This window comes from Gekko japonicus, unplaced genomic scaffold (genome assembly GCF_001447785.1).
Source record: "Gekko japonicus isolate JY-2015 unplaced genomic scaffold, Gekko_japonicus_V1.1 scaffold1333, whole genome shotgun sequence".
NCBI classification, from domain to species: domain Eukaryota; kingdom Metazoa; phylum Chordata; class Lepidosauria; order Squamata; family Gekkonidae; genus Gekko; species Gekko japonicus.
The window spans coordinates 52,081-76,378 of NW_015160252.1; the positions used below are offsets into that span (position 1 = coordinate 52,081).

The 24,298-nt window shown below is 39.0% G+C and overlaps 1 protein-coding gene across 1 annotated transcript in view; it reads right to left on the reverse strand.

Annotated features, from left to right (window-relative positions):
• CCDC91 (coiled-coil domain containing 91) overlaps positions 1-24,298 on the reverse strand; it is a gene marked incomplete at its 3' end in the record, with an annotated part of 78,713 nt that overhangs the window by 51,568 nt on the left and 2,847 nt on the right. Inside the window, exon 2 of the mRNA XM_015414255.1 lies at positions 45-88. Within this exon, the coding sequence (XP_015269741.1) occupies positions 45-74 (30 nt within the window). The remainder of the gene's footprint in view (positions 1-44; positions 89-24,298) is intronic.

The following is a 24,298-nucleotide window of genomic DNA, read 5'->3' on the forward strand; positions in this document are numbered from 1 at the left end:
GCCCAGCCCTGACTATAAACACCTTGGTATTAGCAGCTTCATACCTCAAAGCCTCCGAAGTCATCGTCATCCATTTTCCAGTAAATACCTAAAGAACAACATAAAATATTAATTAACAAAACAGACTAAAGCAAATTGAATTCTGCTAATTGACAACCATACATACAATACTCTCAAGTTAGAGTTACCAGATGTCCTCTTTTTAGAGGATGTGTCCCCCTTTTTTCGTGCCCATCCTCTTTTGGGCTCTTTTTTAAAAACTGAGGAAAACGTCCTCTTTTGGGGTTGGAAGGTTAGGAGTATTCCTAGTTAGTAGCAATTATCACAGCTTAAATAGTAGGGGTATTTATAATGAGATTTGTCATAGTGATCACTTCTTTGAAGTAGTCGGGAAATATTTCCCTTTTTTTGCTTTACAAAATATGGTAACCTTATTTCAGTAGATTCTGCAATGACAGCCACCAGTAAACACCAAGAGCAAAAGCCTTCCCTGTAACATCACTACCACTGCCACCTGTCAGTTTTGGAGCTATGTCCCCATGGTACAACCCCACAGTGCTCAGAGTGACTGGGTGAGAGAGAAAAGGTGTGCTTCAGGTAAAACCCCAACAAAGGTGAACTCCCTTCTTCTGGAGATTTACCAATGCCATGCTAAGAATGTATAGAAAGTTTTATTTTAAAAAAAATTCAGCAAGTTTTACATGTCTGTGTTAAACTAACTGTTTTGCAACCGATGTTCTACTGTTTGTATCTGTACTTAAGATAGGGTTCTCAAACTTTGTAACCCACAATCAACACAGGGAAGATTAAAACCCACAACTTATAATACACTACTTCAGGGTGGGGGGTAAAAAAGGCATGTTTTCATATCTATATTGACCTTATGCGCTGAAGTTTGAAGGCCATGAATGGAAATATTTTAACATTCTCTATTGCTGTTCCAAATTGGCACAGCTGCTTATTTCAATAATGCTTTCCTGCTTTTCGCATTGCCTCCTCACTTTTCTAGTAGCTTCAGCACAAACTCCAGCTTTACACATGACTGCGGTGACTACCTGGAAACGTATCTGCCCTCACAGAAGTTCTGCCCTAACTTTCTTTAAAAGGGTTCATTTACAGTTTGAAAGTCAATTGGTATGTTTATGACTTCTGTGGGTTTTAAAATATATATATAATTTAGCTAAAATAGTTCTGCTTCTTTGGAAAAATTCAAAGTTTGGTACTCTGCTAATGAAGATAAATCCAGCCATGTCTTGACCATGGAAAAGTACATGAGAGAACACACACACAAACACACATACAGTTTCCCTTTTTCCTTGTTCTCTCTGGACAGAGTTAAAACAAATAGAGTTAATTGCAAGGGATCAATCCCAAACCCGTCTACTTGGGATTACCTGGCCAACACAATACCTAACCGACTTCAGATGGTTGTTCAGAGGATGAAATGTGAAGGAGACAGACATAGTTTGTGCTTCCTCACTCAGTCCCTTGGAGAAAAGCCAGGATGGTGATATCGTTCATGCATTCATGTCTTTCATTTATATCCCACCCAATGGGGACCCAAGGCAGCTTATATGGTCCCCCTTTCCTCCATTTTATCCTCCCCATAAAGCTGTAAGGTATGTTAGGCTGAGAGGGCATGGCTGGCCCCAGGTCATTCAGTAAGCATTCATAGCAAAGCAGGGAGTCTCCTAGGTCCTAGTTCAGTACTCTTAACCACTATACTACACTGGCTCAAAAGTAAAGTCATGTTTGCACATGATAAAAATTATCTCTTATACATAATGACTGGGCAATCTTTCCAGGAAAGTTAACCCCAGAAAAGCCAGGTTTTGTGAATTAGGTTCAAAATGAAGGATGTATGCAAAGAAAGAATTACTCGAAAGCTAACCCATTAGTATCTACTGAACAAAAAAAAATTGCATACTCAAAATATTTTGACTTCATTAATTTACACTGACAAATCTTTACAGATACATGGTAAATGCAGTAACTATTAATCACAAGGGGTTGCAAAAGACAATGGGATCAGTTGGTAGTTTCTCAGAAGAATCGATACTATGAATGGCTCTTCTGTATGGATTTAAATGTTATATTCTGCTGTATAATACACATTTTTTTATTTTTACACCAAAAATTGATAACCCTCCATTTTTGTTTAGGTAATATGAATGAATGAATGAATGAATTTTATTGTTACGGCACCCAGCCAGCAAAATTTAGGTAATATATAACATTCATAAGCCACACATTAGTTCTAAAGCCCCCCAAATTAGCCCATTTTATTCAACTTGTGGAGAGCACAAGACGTTTTCTTAAATCTTAACACAAGACAGAACTCTGTCTAATTTGTAGCACAGAAACTAAAGCTGAGCAACCACTCAAACCTACCTAGTGTACAAAGAGAATATGGGATTTTTATTTGTGAACTTTAATTGGTTTTAAAACATTGACAGAAGCAAGAATGGAGTGGAACTCACATCACACAAAGCCTACACTATCGCAGCCTGCTAGGCCACAGGTATCACCAGGAACAATTCAAACCTTTCAAACACAGCTATACTAAGCCCCAAATTCTAGCAAATAAACTGCTCGGCATGCCTCTTTAGTATCCTATGCTCTTTTCAGGGGGCTCTTACTTCAGCTGGGACTTGGAGCTCAGGAGTAGCCCCGGTGAGGAGAGAAGCACTTAGGAAAAGGGGCTACATACATAGAGCTATAGCATGGGAAGGCTCATGACCAATGTTCCCTCTAAGCTGTGGAGTCTTGTGAGCAAAAATTCTACTTTGTGAGCTACTGGCATTAAAGTTGTGAGCGAACGATTTGGCTACTGCATAAATTAGTTTGCTCTGGAGCCATCCTCCCTGAGCTGAGACAAAAATGTGTGAGCCGGAAGCTAAAAAACTGTGAGCTAGCTCACACTAACTCAGCTTAGAGGGAACAGTGCTCATGACCCCTCAGCTTCAGTAGTTCCAGAACACGCTGAAACACCTCAACTCAGTTTTGCAATTTAATCTCTGCCTCCAATGAAAAGGAAAAAAGGGGTCCCTTCTGACCTCCTCAAAAGGTTCTGCTGGGGATCTTTTGGAATAGGACCTGCACAGACAAAAACAATGCAGGAGAAGGGGAATTGGGTGAGATTAAGTAAAAAAGCTCTCTGGATCCCACCTCAAGTATTTTAAAGATATAATAAGTAAAGGTCAAAAGGAAACTTATCAGGGGGTTTTAAACAGTGAGGTTAAATTAGTAACCAAGACTCCAATCCCTCAAGATCATATTGGAATTGGGGAGATCCGGTTCCGGTCCCGACGAGAGGCTGCTCTGTACGTTCAACTCATTCCTGCACTTTCAAAAATACTTTTTACAAGTAAAGTTATCTCCCAAAGAGAGCGGCTTTAGTAAGGAGCTCGCTCCCAGTTCTGGGGAGGGTGGCGACCCCCCCCAGTTAATTCTGGGCTCGCTTCAGAAGCAAGAAAGAGCAAGGAAGCAAGAGAGGCGAGAGACACAGCCTGCTCCTGCACTAGCCGAGACCACAAGAGCCTACGGAGTCTAATGGAAATATCTACCCAAAACACAAACCGAAGCTAAGTATCTACTTAAAATTTTGTTCATTTCAAAGGCATTATAAATAAATCAGAGCAGAGATGATAGAACTTGTTTTAAAAAAAGAGAAGCGCAAGAGTGTAAAAGTGGCAAAGGAACGTAACAGCAGCTAAGAAAAGAGAGCACAGAGAGACCCGTAATAAATATAAATGTGCAAAAACATATTTGGGAAGTAAGTGCTACAAAGCCTTGGTCTTTTTTCTTCGGTAGCTGGTGACCCTGGCCCTTTAAAGAATAGCAAATGCAGAGTGAGGGTGACGAGGCATTCTTTCGGAGCAGAAAAGCAGGGGCGTGGGGAAGGAGAGGTGATGTAGTAAGGGATACGCCTACAGGAGATAAGGAACGACTGAGTGACGTAGTAAAGAGGCGGCAGTGAGGAAAGACACAACAGACGAGAGAGGGGGAGGAACGCGGAGCGATACATTAAGGAGCCAGTGAGCCATCCATAATAGAAGGAGCTTGATAGTAAAGAAGAGTTAAAGAGACATAACACAATTGTAACAGAAAAATGGTAGAGACATTGTTTACTGAACCCTGACCATAAGGTGGGGGGAAATATTGTAATAATAGGACTTCATAAGGGAGACAATATAGAAAAAGATAAAAATCAAATTACACCATAAAATAAATAAGTAAGTAACAGAAACAATGGCATCAGGAGCAAGTAACAGTAGGAAAGGATCCATACCTTCACCAGGACATTCGGGAATTACCAGCCAACTAAAAGCAAACATCTCACAACAGTCTATGAAAGAACTGAAAACAATTATTCAGGAAAGTATAATTCAAACCTTCCAATAAACAGTGGAACTAACACTTCCAGATTTAATTAAGAGTTAGCTCCCATACATACAAGGATGGAAGAAATATCAAATCAAATTAAAACAGAAACAGAGGAGATTAAGAAACAAATGTCATACAATAAAAAAGAAATAATTAAAATTGTCAAAACATCAAGTAAGCTGGAAGAAAAAACGCAAGATCTAGGTTTAGAAATGCAAGAATTAAAAGCCAAAAGTGACAAACTGGAGGAAACCATCATAAACTTTGAAATGGAAAGAGCAGGGTTTATAATCAGATGCCCAAATATACCAGAAGAAATAGATAAGAATCTAAAAGAAGAAATCGCTAAAAAATTTCAGAACAATTGAACATAGGTACTAAAGAAGAAATTTTAGAGGATATGGAATCTGCATATAGGAAAAATTCAGCATATGCCAAAAGGAAAAAGCTTCCTAGGGAAGTACACATCAAATTTTATAAGAAAGAAACTAGAAATAAAATATTGAAAGCAGCAAATGAGAACAAAGTGATTATAGAAGAAAAAGAGATAAGGATCTTAAAAGATGTTCCCTGGAGAGTCGGGGGAAAAGAATAAATTACAATATCTTAACAAATCTTTTAAAAGAAAATGGAATCATGTTCAGATGGCTTATTCCAGAAGGAGTACTAATCTCCTACAAAGGTAAAAGACAAAGAATAAATTCTATCTTTAAATTAGAAAATTTTCTAGAAAATGAAGAAAACCAAGGTTGGCAAAGAGAAGAAGAGGAAGAAGAAGAGGATGAAGAAGAAGGGGAATGTGTAGAGGGCCAAGAAGAAAGTGTAGGAAAAACCCAGCGGGAAACAGACTTTGATCTGGCAGAGAAAAAAGAGAAAAATGGAAAAAGAAAAGGCAAAGAAACAGATTTACAGACAGAACACAATTCCAGATGCAAACCAGATATCAATACAGGAACCAAAATACCGGTACTAAGAACAAAAATGATGACAAATAGAAATGTAAAGTTCCTCTCAATAAATGTAAATGGTTTAAATGGACCACAAAAAAGGAATAGAATTTTCCATCAGCTATCTAAAACGAAGGCAGATATAATCTGTCTACAAGAGACCCACATAAAAGAAGATGATGTTAAATATTTAATGTGCAAAAAACTGGGAACTGCTTTTATAGCATCGGATAAAACAAAAAAAAGAGGGGTAGTTATATATGGAAAAGAATATTTACATCCACAAATGATATATAGATCAAAAGATGGAAGAATTATAGCTATAACTACTATGACAAACGGGAAAGAAATACTCATCATAAATATTTATGCCCCAAATCAAAGTCAAGAAAATTTCTATCGAGAAATTGGAAAGATTGTAGAGACTAAAGAAACTGAAAATATATGTATTACATATATGTAATTTTTGACTCAAACATTGATAGGAAAAAATATAAGAAAAACCTAAAATCGGGACTGCTTTTACCCAAATCGTTTTTGAGTCTAGCAGAGGAGTATAATATGATAGATGCATGGAGAACCAGAAATATAGATAAACAGGACTATACCTACTACTCGGCTAGGCACAAATCATGGTCAAGGATAGATATGTCTTGGATTTCCATGGCAATGTTAAAAGATCTAAATGGGGCAGAAATACTAACAAACGTCTATGCAGATCACAACCCAATACAACTGTTGTTTCAGCAAAAGAAAAAAAAATGAGATGAATACTAACCTCTTAAGAGATAAAAAATTTGTAACAGAAACAAATACAGAAATACAAGAATTTTTTAAAAGGAATACATCAAAAGAAACATCAATTCATATTATATGGGACACATTTAAAGCATTTCTGAGAGGATGGTTTATAAATCAGGAGGCTTGGAGAAGGAAACAGAGAAAGGAAAAAATTGAGAAACTGGAGGCCAAAATAAAGATAGAAGAGGATAAAACAAAGAAACTATCAAAAACAGAAATGACAAGGCTAAAAATTAAACTCCTGCAACATAAAATGAACATACTATTATCACATGAAATAGCCAGAAAAATAGAATATACAAAGCAATTTTTTTAAACACCAATAAACCTAACAAGACGGTTAGCTTATAAATTGAGAAAAGAGAGAGAAAAGAGAACTATCTTGGCTCTACTAGATGAAAACCATGAATTAAAGTAGAAGATAGAAGATCTAAAAAACATAGCAAAAGCAATATTACAAAAATCTTTATCAACAAGAATCCCAAAATCCGCAACATATAGTGAACTACTTAAAACAATATAATACAAAGAAATGTAATGAGGACCAGAAAAAATACTAAACAACCCAATTGCGCCATATGAAATAATAGAAACAATAAAAAAACAAAAGAAAAATAAATCACCTGGCCCAGATGGAATACCAGCAGAGGTGTACCAAAAATTTGAAGAACAAATTCTACTACCATATAAAGAGGTACTTCAAAAGACTGTGAAAGAAACATTCATGCCGAAATCTTGGGAAGATGCCCTTATATCGCTAATACACAAGCCTGATTCGGAAGAGAAAGAAATACAAAACTATATACCCATTTCCTTATTAAATATGGACTCTAAAATTTTTATGCAAATATCTTGGCATCAAGATTTTAAAAAGTGCTGTTGCAAGTTATCCACCAAGATCAAGTGGGATCCTTCCAAAGAGGCAAATGAAAAATAATATAAGAACAATTATTAATATAATAGAATACTTCGAATTCCATCCGGAGAAGCAAATGGCCCTAATCATTTTGGATGCGGAAAAAGCCTTTGATAATGTCTATTGGGCTTTCCTAAAATTAAAATTGGAAATATGGGATTGTGGAAACAACTTTTTAAATATATCAGCAATATATAAAAATCAACAGGCAAATATCTTCATGAATGGTGAAATAACAGAAAAAATAGAGATCCAGAAAGGTACCAGACAAGGATGCCCTCTATCACCGCTACTATTTATTTTTATATTAGAAACGTTAAATAACATTAGACAAAATGAAAAGATAAGAGGTCTGAAAATTAAAGATGAGGAGTATAAGCTACAAGCATTTGCTGAGGATCTAGTCTTCATTGAAAGACCGACATCAACAACTACGTGTTTACTAAAAGAAATACAAGATTATGGAAAAGTAGCAGGACTAAAAATAAACTCAAAAAATCCTAAAATACTAACAAAAAACTGTTCACAGGATGTAATAAAGGAACTTCAAGAATCTACGAATATGCAAATTGAGACCAAAGGTAAATATTTAGGAATAACGCTAACAAATAGAAATAGTATGTTGATAGAAAATAATTATAACAAATTAAGAGATGAAATAAGAAAAGACCTACTTAATTGGAAAGACCTTCAGCTATCTCTAATGGGAAGAATAGCAACAATTAAAATGAATATTCTACCCCATTTTTTTATTTTTGGCACAAAATCTACCAATATTGAAAAGAAACCAATATTTCACGGATTTAGAAAAAATTACAAGGCAATTTATTTGGTATCCAAAAAGGGCACGAATTAAAGATATTACAAGATAAAAAAGAAAGAGGAGGTTTGGGTTTACCAAACTGGCGTCTTTATTACCAAGCAGCTACTATGGGCTGTATCAAAGATTGGATGCAACTAGAAATTCTGCACCTAGAAGGTTATGACCTTTACATGGGTTGGCATGCGTACCTATGGTATGAAATAGACAAAGTTCACGCTAACTTTCCCAATCATATTATAAGAACAGCACTAATAAAAACATGGAAGGAAATAAAAGATAACCACTATACAAAAATCCCAAGATGGGTGTCACCTCTAGAATCGTTTATAAATCCTAAACTAATGTCAAAGGAAAAAGCTATGTCATATGATATACTGCTTGATGAAAATAATAAATTAAGACCAATAGAAAATTTAAAAGCCAAAAACATCCACCTTACATGGTGGGAACAAATACAACTTCAAGATAGATATAACAAAGACAGAACGGTGGAATTTTTAAAATCCAAATCTGATCTTGACAAAATTTGACTTTCCTCCAATGACAAATTAATACAAAAAATCTATAACTTTTTACTAGATTAATACTTATATGATGAAACTATAAAGTAGTATTATAGGTAATTGTTTATATAGGATGCCAGAATGAAGTAAATTTAATTAAACAACAAGGAATGAGAGGTCTGAATAGAATAACAGGAGGGATATATGTTTGCCTTAGTGCCAGTGATGGATATTGTCTTGTAGATTCCTCTTATTTGGTTTGAACTCAATATAAAAAGGATATATTTATAGCAGTGTAAATAGGAGTTAGGATATCGATTGCTTAAACAAGTGGAATAGGGAGTGAAGTGTCAAGACTATTTACCAAGGATGGTTGTGATGTTATAGGATGAATTTATTTGATTTATTATAAATTTATTTGTTGGTGTAAATCATAAGACCTTGCAATACGCGGTATTAGAAATATCGTTGGGAAGGACTTGTAGGTGAAGACAATTGAAGTATAAACAAGTGTTTTCTTTTCTTTTTTTCTTTTGATTGGATAAGGTATAGTTTGTTGTTAATCCAAATATGTAAGTGGATGTGGTACAGTATATATATGTTCCAGTTTGTGTTTGTTTGTCCTAAAATTAATTAAAAGATTTATTTAAAAAAAAAAAAAGAATGCTATGATTATGTGGCTGAAAGACCTGGGAAAGACCATACAAACTGATGATTGGCAAAAAAAAATATGGAATTCAATGAAGTTGATGAGAGCAGTAACGTTTAAAGAAAATATTTTTAAAATGTTTCATAGGTGGTATTGGACTCCAGAAAAGATAGCAAAAGCATACAAAACACCAAATTAAAACTGTTGGAGATGTAAAGCGAATGTGGGGACTTTCTTCCACATCTGGTGGAAATGTGGAAAAATTTACAGATTTTGGCAAAATGTAAGTAACATAATAAAGGAGCTGTTACATATCAATCTAAAACTATGTCCAGAGATTTACCTGTTAAATATAATTCCCAAGGAATTTAAAGAAAATGATGTATATGTACTGACCTATACTCTCACAGCAACTAGAATTTTAATAGCGAAATATTGGAAACAAGAAAAGTTGAGAAAGGAATTAGCTATGAAACTCTTGGAAGTGGCAGAAATGGACAAATTAAATGTAATACTACAAGGAAGAGATGATAAAATATTTCATGGAAGATGGGAGAGGGTATATAAATGGATAAAGGAAATGAATAAGCAATAGGCTCGTTTATGTTGTATGTATAAAAAAGATCAGTATGTGTATGAATATACTTTGTAAAATTTAAATAAAATTATCAAAAAAAGATCATATTGGAATTGAGATACAGCAGGTATGGGAAACTACGATTTTTATTTATTACATAAAACTGCTGATTTCGCTTCTTTTGAAATTTTAGAATCTCCTAATGCAGTTAGCACAAAATGCATATGTATTATTAACTCAATAAATATCTGCTGTCTTCTATTGCACCACTGACTTTTTGTATCCACCCTCCACAAGTAACCCTTTTGTCTTTCACTGTACAATGCAACAGATAAAACAAAAGCCCATAAAATTGTTAGCAATTAGCAAACAATTTTTTTTTAAAAACAAACAGTATTAAAAAATCTAGTCAGAGCATAAAACACCAAGCAACTAGTCTCAAACAGTTCAGATCAGGAGCAGACTATGAAAACGACAGTAAAAGATTTATTAAAAGCCTTGATGAAAAAGAAACACTTTGGCTTGGCAAGTGAAAGAGAGAAGAGTAGGTGTCATGCGAGCCTTAAGGGGGAGAACATTCCACCAGTGAAGTGCCACTGCTGAAAAAGTCAAGTGATTATGTTTTTCCATTATCTGCTTTGCTTATGACTGAGATCCTTAACTGTCATGGGTTACGACCCTACTTCAGTGGAATTATGGAGTTGTTACTGTTGGAAAAACTGGGACTTGAAAAAAGAGGGTTGACCGGCCATGAATTACCAAGACCTAGTTGGACAAGGAGGAAGAAGAGGACTACCAGAATCCTACTTTTCAGGATTCTCAATTGAACAGCAGGACAGGTCAGGTAACCTAAGTGAAGGGAAAGAGAAGAGAGCTATCTTTGTCTTCATGATACCATATATGGTGTTACACTCTTAAGAAAGATTTGGGAATCTGTTGATATACTATCCACACTGTTGCACAATGCACTCCCTGTCTGAGCCGGCTGAGGTCTTCTCAGGACTGACAGTGAAGACTCCTAGGCTATTAATCCTGGGGGACTTCCATATTCGTGCCAAGGCATTGATTTTTGGTGCAGGTCAAAATACAGCAACCTTGGGTCTCTTGGAAAATACTCAGTCCCATCCATTCAGCTGGTCACATCCTCAGTTCAGTATTCTGTGCAAACTGTGAAAATCAGATCTAGGGGCAGAGACTAATGTTACTCCATTGTCTTACACAGATCATTATATGCTGGAGTTCTGATTACAAGCAAGTTAAGACCCCTGCAGTAGTAAAGGTCCACATAGGATGGTTCACCATCAGAGAAGGATGGAGCTGAATCATTTCCTTTTTGCTAGGGGAGGGATTTTCCTACTAACATAGTCACATGGCTCATCTAGTGGGCCTCTGGAATCTTGAGGGCCCAATGTGTAAGTGGCACAATAGCTTCATAGTGTTATCTCCCTTGGGGCGCTTGTCCCCTTGGTTTACAGCACAATTATGGGGCTTGTGGCACCAGGGAAGACTATTAGAGTGACAATGGAAGCCTACCTTGTAGTGAATAGCAGTAAAGAAAATTCTCTGCCACCATCACAACAACATTGATGTTACTTAGGATATCAAGAGATCATTTACAAGCAAGCCCAGGCAGCAATTAGTGGAACCCTTACCTTCTACATTGTGATCAATTTGCTAGGCATTTGGTGGATACATAGTGCAATCCAAAGCAGAGTTGCATGCTTCAGTCAGCAGGCTTGAACCAAATAACAAGGGATGGTGGCCAAGAGTCCTCACAGCAATTTTCTAAGAACTACAAATGCTTCCAAAATGGCATTGGCAGCCATGGGATGAGCCCATGGCTACCATCACTTATAATCTGACACTTAAGCAGGGTACAGCTCTGCTTAGAATTGCACTGAAAACCACTTACATCTAAGGCCAATTTTAATTCTGCATTCATGACAGTTACACTGTATTGAGCTCCTGAATCCAAAGAAAATTTGTCAAGGCCTAATTTAAGGTATCATAAAACAAACAAGTCTTCATTGAGCTATCTGACAGCCAGACAATATTAACAAATAGTTTTTAAAGAAATCTCATTGGCATTTCTAAAATCTAAAATAACACAATGTTTTGAAAGGTATCCATGAAGTTCCAAGGGTCACCATTACAAAATCAAATGACAGAAAAAATAAGGATTTAGTTTTCAAGTTAGGCAGAACACACTATACATTCCTGGAGAAGGCCACATTTAAGAAAATTTACACAAAAATTCCATTAATAACATGTGTTAAAAGAGGAGGAAGTTAAACTAATTTTTTTCAGAGATGTAGTCCAAACTATTCTGCTAAAAAGAAATCTAGTAATCTAAATTGAGTTCACTTTTCTGTCAAACTCATTACTTTGTTTGCCATGTTTTCTGTGATGCTTTCACTTGAGCTGGAAGGGGGGGAGGGTGAATGGGGGAAGGAATGTGTGGGAATGAGCTTTGCTAGACTCCTGTAACAATTTCCCAAGTGGCCACCTGAGGAGGGAAGACAAAGCGTCCTTGAAGCCTTTGCTGGCAGGAGTGCTGCTATAGATACAGTTTGTAGTTCACAGGTGGTGGTGGGGAGACCGCGCATCAGCTTGGCGGAATGGATAACCAGTGTGATTGGACCAAGGCACGGTGGGGGAGGGTAGTTTGACCACCAGTTATTTTTTATTATTATTATTATTATTATTATTATTATTACATTTGGTTTATATACCGCTCAGACCCGAAGGTCTCAGAGTGGTTTACAGATATGTTGCAAGTGCAAGTTAATTCCCTAGACTATGGCCACATATATATATTACAGGGGGTGGGGCTGCCTACTGGCACCCAGGTGGTGGGTCAGTTGTTCCCTGGCTCTCTTCCTCCGGAGGTCCACTGGGGTCGGCGTCCCATTCTTGCTGTCTAAGGCCGGTCTTCTCAGCTCTTCTGGCACGCGGCCCGTAGCAGCCCCGGCCCGGCTATGTCCACATCCGGCTCCGCCATGCCTGTGCTTTTTACGTCACCGCGTGCTCTTCTGCGACTACACCTCCACCTCTGCCGTCGCTGAGTGCCAGACGCAGCTGCTTTTTTTCCCTTCTGGCCACCAGGGATCGCCGCACCGTTACTCCGCCGCCGCTGCCGTCGTTGCCGTCACCGATGTTCCCACCACATCCCCACTTGGAGGAGGGTGCCCCCTACCCTTCTAAGGGCAGGTACCCATTTATCTACTTGCTTTATTGTTCTTACTTGCTTTCGAACCGCTGGGTGGGCGGGAGCTAGGACTAGGGCCGGGAGCTCACCCTGGCCGCGGTGGGTCTCGAACAGCCGTATGGCTGTTCGCTATGATGTTAATGCATGCATTTTACCGCTTGCGCCACCACTCCACAGTTCTGACACAAGTTGGCTTACACACGTATCAACTGCATACCTCAATAAACAAATCTTGCACCTGAAGAGTGTTGTTGGGAGTGAGTACATACGGGGGTCTGACACTTTCTAATGAACTTGGATATGGTAGAACTGTTGAATGACATACCTATAAAATATCTGAATGTAGCCAAATGCTAAACACAATGATTTACTCAACAGATTAAACATGAAAACTCAATTAACTGCAGATTGCAGTTTACTTTATAAAAGCCTGCTTGAGTATCCATTTCCAAACACAAATATTGCTGCCTTCTGAAAGACAGAAAGATCAAGCAAGATATTTTGCCTTGAGGTCTCTGATTTGTTGCTGCAGTATCTGTTGATTTGTGCAACTATCAAATAGACGCTTCCATATAAGCAGTACTTTGATTTCCCCGAGTCTTGAACCCTTGACAGTTGGATACTAGGAGCACACCCACCCGCCCCCCTTCGCTTGAAGTATTTAGCCTTAGCTAGTAGAAATGAAAAGCCTACATAGTCAGCTGAGGTAAGATTTGGGATGAAGATACTGAGCAGGACCACTGGTCCATCAAGTTTAGCTTCCCACAGCCTCAGGTAAAAACCTTTCACATCACCTGTTATCTGATCCTTTTAACAGAAGCTGGGCTGTGGAAAAAGAAAAGAGTTACAAAAGCTAAGAAGCAAAACATACAGACAGAACTACCTACAGCTGCTGCAAGCACTCCTGGTAAGAATGAAGTAAAGCATTCCCCTTTGACTACCCATATCTGTTGACCACAGCCATGACTTCCTTCACTGACTAGAACAAAAGATACACAGGAAAGGACTCTTTCCACTGCACAAAGCAAGAAGACTTTCTTAGCACTGTATCTTCCGTCTCTGGATCTAAAAGGCCTTGAAATTTGCTCTTTTTAAAAAACAAACAAACCAAAACTTGGAATCCAGGATTTCTACCTATGGCATTGAGCAAAAACAAGGAACACATTTCATAACAAGCATCACTGAAAAAGGGGGACTAGAATGTTTGCCATTCACAGTGAGGCAGAAACAATGACCTCACTCTGATGTAGTTTGCAACATCAAGTAACTGAATCTGATCTACAGTATCCTACCGTGACAGTACCATGATGGATCTATGGTTCATGATTAACAGATTGTGTCGATGGCAACAGGAATACTGTCCCCTCTTGCGAAAAAATGCTAATGAAGCTAAGAAGGTCAGAAACAACAAGCAAATAATCATAAAAGGCTTTTCAGAAAAAAGAAAACCCAAGGTCCCTTTGTTTGCTGACAGAAATGTGGTGCAGCAGTCCTATCTACTAGTAATCGTAAGCTTTTTTAGCAATAACTTTAAAATAAATTCCTGAGCAATACATATGTCTAGCAATTCTCTGCTAAGAATCTTATACAAACCATCCGGGATAAGATTCTATATAGATACACTTAGCTCAAAGCTGCCACAAAGCTTTCAGTAACTTTCATGAAGTACATTTGAAAATCACAACAATGTGAAATCCTCAATATGATGGAAGCACTACTAATTCTGTTGTTTTAAAGAGTAACATTCTTGTATGCAATGCAAAATAATCACATTTCTTAGGCTGGTATATGAAGGCAGCATTGCAAAAGTTAATTATTTCACTAAAAAAACCAACAGGCCCCCACTTCAACTTAGCTGTATCAAGATTACTAAAAGCCAGCATGGGTTTCTCAAGAACAAATTATGTCAGACTAACGTCTCTTTTTTTGAGAAAGTTACTACCTTGCTGGATCAGGGGAATGCTGTAGACATAGTTTATATTGATTTTAGTATGACTTTTGATAAGGTTCCACATAATATTCTTGTTGACAAATTGGAAAAATGTGGTTTGGATCCTATGACTATTAGGTAGATCTGTAACTGGTTGACAGATCGCGCCCAAAGAGTGCTTGTGAACAGTTCCTCATCTTGTTGGAGAGGAGTGACAAGTAGAGTGCCTCAAGGATCTGTCCTAGGACTTGTTTTGTTCAACATCTTTATCAATGATTTGGATGAAGGAATAGAGGGAAAGCTTATAAAATTTGCAAATTGGGAGGGGTAGCAAATACGGTAGAATACAGTCAGGATAATCTTGACAGGCTGCAAAACTGGGCTAAAACAAATAAAATGAATTTCAATGGAGATAAATGTAAAGTTCTGCATTTAGGTAGGAAAAAACGAATGCATAATTATAGGTTGGGGGAGACTTGTCTTGGCAGTAGTATGTGTGAAAAGGTTCCAGGGGTCTTAGTACACCATACACTGAACATGAGTCAGCAGTGTGATGTGGTAGCTAAAAAGGCAACTGCGATTTTGGGCTGTATCAACAGAAGTATAGTGTCTAGATCACACAAAGTGATGGTATCACTTTGCTCTGGGTAGATCTCACCTAGAGTATTGTGTTCAGTTTTGGGCACCACAATTTAAGAAGGATACAGACAAGCTGGAACATGTCCAGAGGAGGGCAACAAAGATGGTGCGGGGTCCGGAGACCAAGTCCTATGAGGAAAGGTTAAAGGAGCTGGGTATGTTTAGTCTGGAGAGGAGACAAGTGAGAGCATCTTCAAGTTCTCGAAGGGCTGTCATATAGAAGGTGGAGTGGAGTTGTTTTCTGTTGCCCCAGAAGGTCGGACCAGAACCAGTGGGTTGAAATTAAATCAGAAGAGTTTTCGGCTAATCATTAGGAAGAACTTTCTGACAGTTAAAGTAGTTTTTCAGTGGAACAGGCTTCCTCAGGAGGTGGTAGGCTCTCCTTCTTTGGAGGTTTTCAAACAGAGGCTAGATGGCCATCTGACAGCAATGTTGATTCTGTGAACTTAGGGAGATCATGAGAGGGAAGGCAGGAAGGGTTGCATCAGTGCTTAGTTCTTGTTGCCCTTTCTTACACGCCCAGGGAAATGCTGATCGCCACTTTGGGGTCATGAAGCAATTTTTTACCCAGGTTAGTTTGGCTAGAGATCCTGGAGGTTTTTTGTCATCTTCTGGGTGTGGAACAGTGGCCACTGGGGGTATGGACAGGACGATTTTTTAAAATTTTCTGCCTGTGCAAGGGGTTGGACTAGATGACCCTGGAGTTCCCTTCCAAATCTATGATTCTAATTTCAGAAGGAGACCAAGTCTTCCAAGTAGCTTTAACAAACACTGCCTCCTTTTGCTACCTATCAGCACAATCTTGACCAAATCGTCAATTTCCTCATGAAAATCAACCATGGAAGGTTCTCTTTCTAGTAAGAACCAAGCTACCATTCATTATTGTTCAACCATGTTATGAACCAAGCTGCCATTCCAATAATTCTAAAGAGCTTTGATTTTGATTCTTCCAACAAGAAGGGCATGTCTTAAAATTTACAATCCTCTTCTTGCATAGAAGCAGACAAGCTACACCTACTTTAGAGTGCCAGTTGTTTACATCAAGTCTGAATTGTTTCAGGTCCATCATTCAAAATACTCACCAGGACTAATTTTCTATAGACAATTATATCTTTGAAAGAACTTACTACCACTAGCACTTACTACCACTAGCAGCCATTGCACTCACTTTTGAAATTTCAGAACAATGGAGTTGATACTCCACCTTCCCAGTGTTGCCCAGACTCACTCAATCTTGATTTTTCCCCCCTTTAACAAGCTCAAGGGCACCATCTTGTGGACTGATAAACTCATTGGGAGACTGGTGTCTACAGAACCCATGGGATTGAAAACAGGGGCTTTACAGTCTTCAATAACTGGCACAATCACCAAGTAATCTACATTCTGAATGACAAAAATAGAAAAGTTCCTTTCCTCAAAGCAGCCTGTTCAGACCATGCAAGAGAGCTGTGGCCTCTCAACCCAGATGGGTCAATCAAGTTCTTCTCACCGAATAAGTATTCAGTTAGTTTCCAGTCTCTTGGCGGGGAAATATAGAGTGGCCATTTGCCACACACCTGGATTGGATGCTGTTCTTCTGGTATCCTAATCTTTTTACCATGGAAAAGCAACAAGAAAGGTCAATTTATTATTGTATGAGACATGTTTCATTACATTACAACAGAATCTGGAAAACCTTAACAACTTCACTACTTGTAGCCCAATTCACTTTCTGTACATTTTTAGTGTCTTAAATTGTCGCATTCTACCTCTTGAATGCAGCCACTTGTAAGCAATTCCTCATTTTGTAGCATCGTCACCAATCTAGAACAAGAAATAGTCAATTTTATATCAGTTTGTGTGTTTTAAAGCCTATTATGAAAGCCTATTTTCCATTCTAATTCAGAAGAAAATCTTTAAAAGTATGTAAGAGAAGACGGAGGGGGGAGGGAGATTTTAAAAAGTTTGAGATTAGCTAGGCTGAGGTTTTCTAACTAAAGAAAACCTTCTCCTAGAATTAGTGTTTGGATTTCATATCTTTGACTTTTATATAACTAATGCATAGCCAAGTTTAATTTAAGAGCTTGGAGTATAATCTAATGTTGATGTATAGCAAGTTATTTGTTAACTTTTGCTAGAATTTGTTTATGTAACACACTCAAACATTCAGACACAAACACAGTTTAAGATTTCTCTTGAGAGTAAGAGGGAACGTTTAAACAAAATGAAACTAGATGTAGAACACAATGAACTACCTAGGAAGCTGGAGCTGAGAGATTCATGCAACCTACGACAACATTATTGCCATCCAAAAAACTGACAAACTCAAATGAATATTATCTTAAGTGAACCAAGCTGGAAAAAAGGCAGACTACCATTTTGAGCAACTACTACTTGGCAAATTTAGCCTTGACACATGTTCCAGAAAAGACATCGCTTGTTGCAAACTTTCCCAATGTAAGAGAATAAATTAAAGTCACAATCTGCCACCCACTTAATCACTAGAGGTAAGTAAAATTACTTCCAGTTAACCAGGAAATACTCCAGCTGTCCATATGGCCTTTTTGGTTTTTCTTCTAATTCCGAGAAGTTACTACTTCTTGTAAAGCAACAAAGGGAACTAAGCTGCCTCCTTACTGCAGTCCACCTTAACAAAAAGCAGCATCATGGAGGCTGTCCACATAGCTTCTCCTCCGGTCTCACCAGCACAATGCTGAAAGAAAGATCGTGCCTAGTCTCTGAAAGCCACAATGGCTGACCATGGAGAGGCTTCCTCTGGCCCCGGTCACATGGGGGAAATTGACGCGGCCAAAGTGCGGCTTTTTAGAGCCGCACCAAAAGACACACGCGGCAGTGGGATCAGACAGATCCCCTGAGCCGCCACGCAGTTGCTCCCCGGCACGATCAGATGCCGGGGGGGGGAGCCGCGGAAGGGAGACCGAGGCAGCCGGCTGCGCATGCACAATTCAGCCGGGAGCCTCGAATGCGCTTGCTGTGGCGTTTCAGGTTGGTCCTCCCATTTCCTCGGGGGTTTTTTACTGTCCAGTGGCACCTTAAAGACTAACAAAATTTGCGGTGAGTCACTGGTCATTTCTTCAGATACCAAAGAAGTGAGCAGTGACTCACGAAAGCGCCTACCCTGCCACAAATTTTGTTAGTCTTTAAGGTGCTACTGGACTCTTGCTCTTTTCTGTTGCTACAGACAGACTAACACGGCTATCCATCTTCATCTACTCTTTTGCAGTCTGTTTTTCTTTTAGTGGTTTTTCCCCCAAATCAAGAACAACACTAATTTAAAGAGAGAAAAACACAAACCAAAAGCATTTTGCATTTCCTGTTTAAAAGCACCTCCTCCTAGCTACAAAGAATATGCCATTTTTCTTGAGCCAGAAAATGGAGAGGCCAATCAAGGGCACTAAGAACAGCTTGGCTTCCACACACTGACTTTCATCTGCAGAACAAAACACTGCCCCAAGGACATCTGATGGGGTCAGTCCCAGCAATGGTTCCATCTTGGACCATCACAGTAATACAGTGTTTTATTCACCCGCTCTTCTTTCTTAAAAATAGCTCCGTCAAACTAAGTTAAAGTCTCAGAGATTTTTGCTCATTCAACAAAACACAACCCTACAAACTGCTTTGATCAATCTACTGGCTTCCAGAAATATTACCTACGAGTTTTATAAGAAAACACACAAAATGCACCATTACCATCTCTGAAGTTTCTCAGAGAAATCTTTGCTTCCTGCCCCTGCTGCCAAGTGTATTGATTTCAAGAGGTTTTCCCGGGGGGGGGGGGGTGAGCTGCTCATGCACAGCCCACTTAATAAGACCAGCTCATTCTGAAGTTTAGATGTCCATCACCATGGTCTGGAATGGGAGATAAAAGCGTGCCAAAAGATTATAATGAAAATTCAACTGTGCACATTGTTGCTTTATTTTTTTTTTAATTATGTGGTTCTGTAACTCAAACCTAATGGAGGGGCAAGGGCGGGATTAATAACGAACTGCACAGTAGTCCCTACTGTAAAAAAGTTGCTGCTCACATTCTATCCTTCATCAGGTCTACCAGATCCAGATGTTTCATAATCATTTACAGTTTAACATAGCTAAACACAGATCTGAATGTTCTTCTATATGATCCTATGTCAAAAAGCCATCAGAAATATTCCCATTTTATAAAAAAATAAATGCGACCATCAATTTTCCAAGACATCTAAACCAAGCAACTGCAATGTAATTTAATGATATCAACAAACTCATGGTTTATGAAAAATTTAATAGCTGGCTACTAGAACATAGTTACATAAAAAAGATCCAATGTAAAACTGGTTCAGTTTTCTAACTACTTTGCCACTTCATTCTTCTTCAAAAGCAAAAGATTTTTCAGGAAACCTGGCAAAGAAAAGAAAACTTATTGGGTGCCTTATAAAACTAAACACAACTTAGTCAAAGGCCTACATATAGCTAGGACGATAACTTCTAGTCTGCATGCCTTGCATTCTCTGAAACACAAAGTCTATCGCCAGGCTTAGTCAGAAAATACAAGCAAAAATATTTCATTATGTCCTATTGTGTAAGGCATCAGGACTTCCAATTTACTTCTCTGAAAGATGTAAATGACAATATTTGGTACCAAGTCTGGAGAAAATATATCAACAATGAAGCCTGTTTTCTTTCAAAAGCCCAGGGATGTTGATTTGATCCAGAAACCAAGGCCCCAACAAAGAAGAAATCACTTATTTTAAGTTGATCAATCGTACTTTTCTAATCTTCCCAAATAATCTTGTACTTTTCTTATCTTCCCAAATTACTTCACAGAATCCTGTTAACATGGACTTTAAACAAAAAAAAAGGACACTGGAGTTCATGAAAATAAAAACGCCCCATCTACGTTAACTTATTCCAAGTTTCCTGCAAAAGAACAGTCATCAGCTTTTGAGGTAAGTGCTCACATCACGATACATGCTTTCCCCACCCCCAAAACATACTGCGTAATATACATTCATTAGCCACAGTTCATTCATAATTAAGGTCCAGACATAAATCTTAACAACATATATTGGCCAGATATACAAAACTGATACACTATGATAGTGTGATCTTCTTGGACTTGGACTCCCTGCCATATGCTAGGGCAAGCAACCAAACCACAGAAAACCCTAGGCAAACTGGGACAGGGTACTGCAGCCACAAAGCTGCCACTAATGCTTCCCTTCTCCCATGATAAGATTACACAACTTCTCTCAGGTTTGACTGGGTGTAGAAGCTTGCAGCAGTGTATGTGGGAGAAGACGGAAGACAATCCCAAAGCACAAAACTTCTGCAAGTCTACTTGGTCTGTAACTCCATGGAGATAACCTTGGTTGCTTGTGTTGTAGTAAAAAGCATGGATCTTGTGGCACTTTAAAGATAAACACATTTCTGACACAAGCTTCCATAGCCTAGAGTCCACTCTGTTAGATGCATATGGGTGTGTTCTCACTACATGGACACACAAGGTTATAAAGAAAAAAAAAAGTGGTACACAGCAGAGCCAAAGGACCAGGATAACAAAATTCCAAGTTTATCCCCAGGTGGTAGCAAAACTGAATCCCTCAATTATTGAAGGTGTTAAGTAGCTTAGCCTAGCAAAATTAGAGTATTTGCATTAAAAGTGGGGGACCCACAAAGATTTGCAGAGGACATCTCATTTTCCTTTCCCCTACTATTTCCACTTACCCTTCCCTGGCAGCCCCAAAAGCCTCTCCCGTTTTCCTGCTACCTTCTCTCCTTCCCACCCAACAGCTAACCTCCCTTAATCTGCCCCTCATTCCTCCCTCCTCCTGGCAGTTGCATGGTGTCAGCTGCCAGGCTCGAACAAGTTGCATGCTGGGACCCTTATAAGGATTTGCGGGGGGTACCTCATTATCTCCAATATCCCCCTCCCCACATCATTTCCTCTTCCTGGCAGCTCCAATATCCTCAACATTCCATGTTTCTTTTTCTCCTTTCCACCTACCAACCAACAAACCTTTTATCTGCCCACTATCCCCCATAACATTTATTTATACCACATCTTTCTTCCCAATGGGGACCCAAAGCAGCTAGGGTGGATTAGGGTGAGTGAATGGCCCAATGTCACCCAATGAGCTTACAGGGCAGAATGGGGATCCAGACCTGTCTCTTAGATCCTAGTCTGAAACTGTAACAGCTATACCACACTGGCTTTCTTAAGGTGGGTCCTGCTTACATTGGTATTTTACATGTTGTATTCTGTGAGTGTGCTTGAGACCATTGGTCATGTGAGCTAAATAAATAAAAATAAAAAGGTGGGTCCTGTTGAACAGTAACAAGCAGCCAGGCCTGGGTAATTCACGCAAGTTGTCTCGTAGCAAGACACCCAGTGTTTGCTGCCTGGCCCCAATGAGTCTTGCCTCAAAGCCCAAAATGGCCCTGGGACACACTGTGCCCCCCTCCCCCTGTCTTTTACTGATGGAAACCAAGGGTTGAAAGCTGGCAATACTGTTGTAGTTTCCTAGCAACCCACAAAATAGCCACTGATCCTTAAAACTACAAGCACTGCTACTATTATTGGGGAGGTATTTATTTCTTTACACTATTTATAATCTGCCTTTCTCACAAGGACTCTAGGCAGATTACACATAGTGAGTCAGTACAATTGACAAAGTAAGACATTCAATAACCAATGCATTAGCATTTTAGAAGTCTGGAAGCACCAGGAAGAAATGAAGCACAGCATAAGTATTCACATGACACATTAAGTAGCACCAAGATTACATAAATAGTATCTGTATAGAAATATTGCTTCTATATTCCAGAAAAAAAATTTTTAGTTAAGAACCATAACAGAGAGAGTACAAAACTATGTAAAGTTTGGCCTCTCCTATAAAGATAAAAAGCTCCGATTAAGTTACCTATATCAGTGAGAAAGATCCCTTTGTGCTTCTCCTTGGTTACATCAATGACCATGTCAGTGATCCTGGCCATTAGCTTAATGAAAATGCAATGCCAACTGCAAAGATGCTAGTGGAATAAAAATGAAAAACCCCACTAGTTACATCAGCTAAGCAGTAGCTTGACCACTAAAATCTCAGGTCATATTAACAATTTAAAGAAAATCCATGTCAACGGGACGGGTCTTTTGCAACTGTGAAGGCTCGCACATTACAATTTAGCTGGCTTTATCATTTATTTTTAGATAAACACAAAATTTGAAAAAATTAATGTCATCAGTATTTACACTGATTTTTAAAATGGAACCAGGAAGGGATCCAAGCAACTAAAGCTAGTTAGATAAACATTTATTTCCAAGAAATTTGGTGGGAAGAGTTATTAAAGATAGAAGTATTAAGCACATCCACAGAAGAACAAGCCTTCCCAAGAACGAACCAGCAAGGCTTCTGTAAAGGGAAGTCCAGTCATACGACACCTTCATTGATTCCTTCTTTTTTGATACCCAGTCTCAGTAAAAGCATACTGAAATGTAAATGCTAGCTCATTATTTCATAAGCTTCAACTCAACAGGATTTACTTCTGAGTAAATATGCTTCACATTGTACTGCATTGTTTATTTCTCTAGATCTACTACAATATTACCTCCACCTGTCCTTTCAAGAGCTTAACCATAACAAAAAAGGCATTTATTCAGAGCATACTGAGACAGAGTTGTAGGGCTGCCAGAACCTGGGGGGGAAGGGTTTGCCCACTTTAGGGCCCCCCGATCTGCCGGCCCGGATCTGGCCAGTGACGGGATCCCCATCCCCAAAGTGCCTGGACTGGTCCGATGCTCTAGCATTTGGCCTGAAAACTCTATGGTATACTAGAGTGTCCCCCGGTGATGTGCCTAGTGTGATGACATCACTTCCGGGTGATTTCATCACGGCCCATGCACTATGCACGCACGCCAGAAGATCCTGGGAGAAGAGCTTCTCCCCTCCCACCTGCTGGAAAAATGTAGGAACCTGGCAACCCTGCAGAGTTGCCAACAGGCCTGAAGAAAAACTTCTTTTATGCATGGAAATGGGCAGCTGCAGCTTTTCATGCAATAACTTCACCACATAAATAACATCCCATTAAGCCTCTGTTAAAGAGTCAGAACATTTTTTCTCTCTGGGCAGCTGGCAACCTACATCCACAATGCCTTGCGCAGCATGTGAAAAGTAGATATAATTATCTATTTGCAATGTAATTGGGGAGGGCAACAAGTGTCCATGTTACAGCATAGGACTTCACAAAGGTCTTTTGTGAAGAACTTTACTACACCTTTACTTACTCCATTTGTAAACCACCTTTCCCCCTAATGGGAACCCAAGGCGGCTTACTTTGTTCTCCCCTCCTCCATTTTATCCTCACAACAACCCTGTGAAGTAGGTTAGGTTGGGAGTTGTGAATGGCCCAGTGTCCACCCAGTAAACTTATATGGCAGAGTGGGACTTTGGACCTAGGTTCCCCAGATCCTAAACTGACACTCTAACCCTACACTACATTGTCTCTTTGAGATGTGAGTCTTCTGTTTTTGAAAATTAAGCACTGCAGAAACTATCACGGTCAATAGTGCAACTGAACTAGGCCTTGGGAGGGTTCAAGCATGTTGAGGCAAATGGGACTACTGGAGGGACTATTTTCAAATTTTACTTATTCTAGCTTTCAGGACTTACATCGGCACATAAAGGTGAACATTCTCAGTTTATTGCTAATATTTCTAATACATGTGCTTATACTGTATACATTTGCAGTGCTACACACTGCCTATGAGCATCTGCAGAGTGTCATTCCCCCCAAATTACAGGCACAAAAGCAGTTCAAGTGGTAGGAGCGTTCATGGCAGACAGCATGGCTCCTATACATGTCTGAACACAGACCCTTCTTCGAAGTACAGTCCACGGCTCCCTTGTTAGCCATTAGCATCAGGTTTAAACTGAACACACCCTTTCCCCT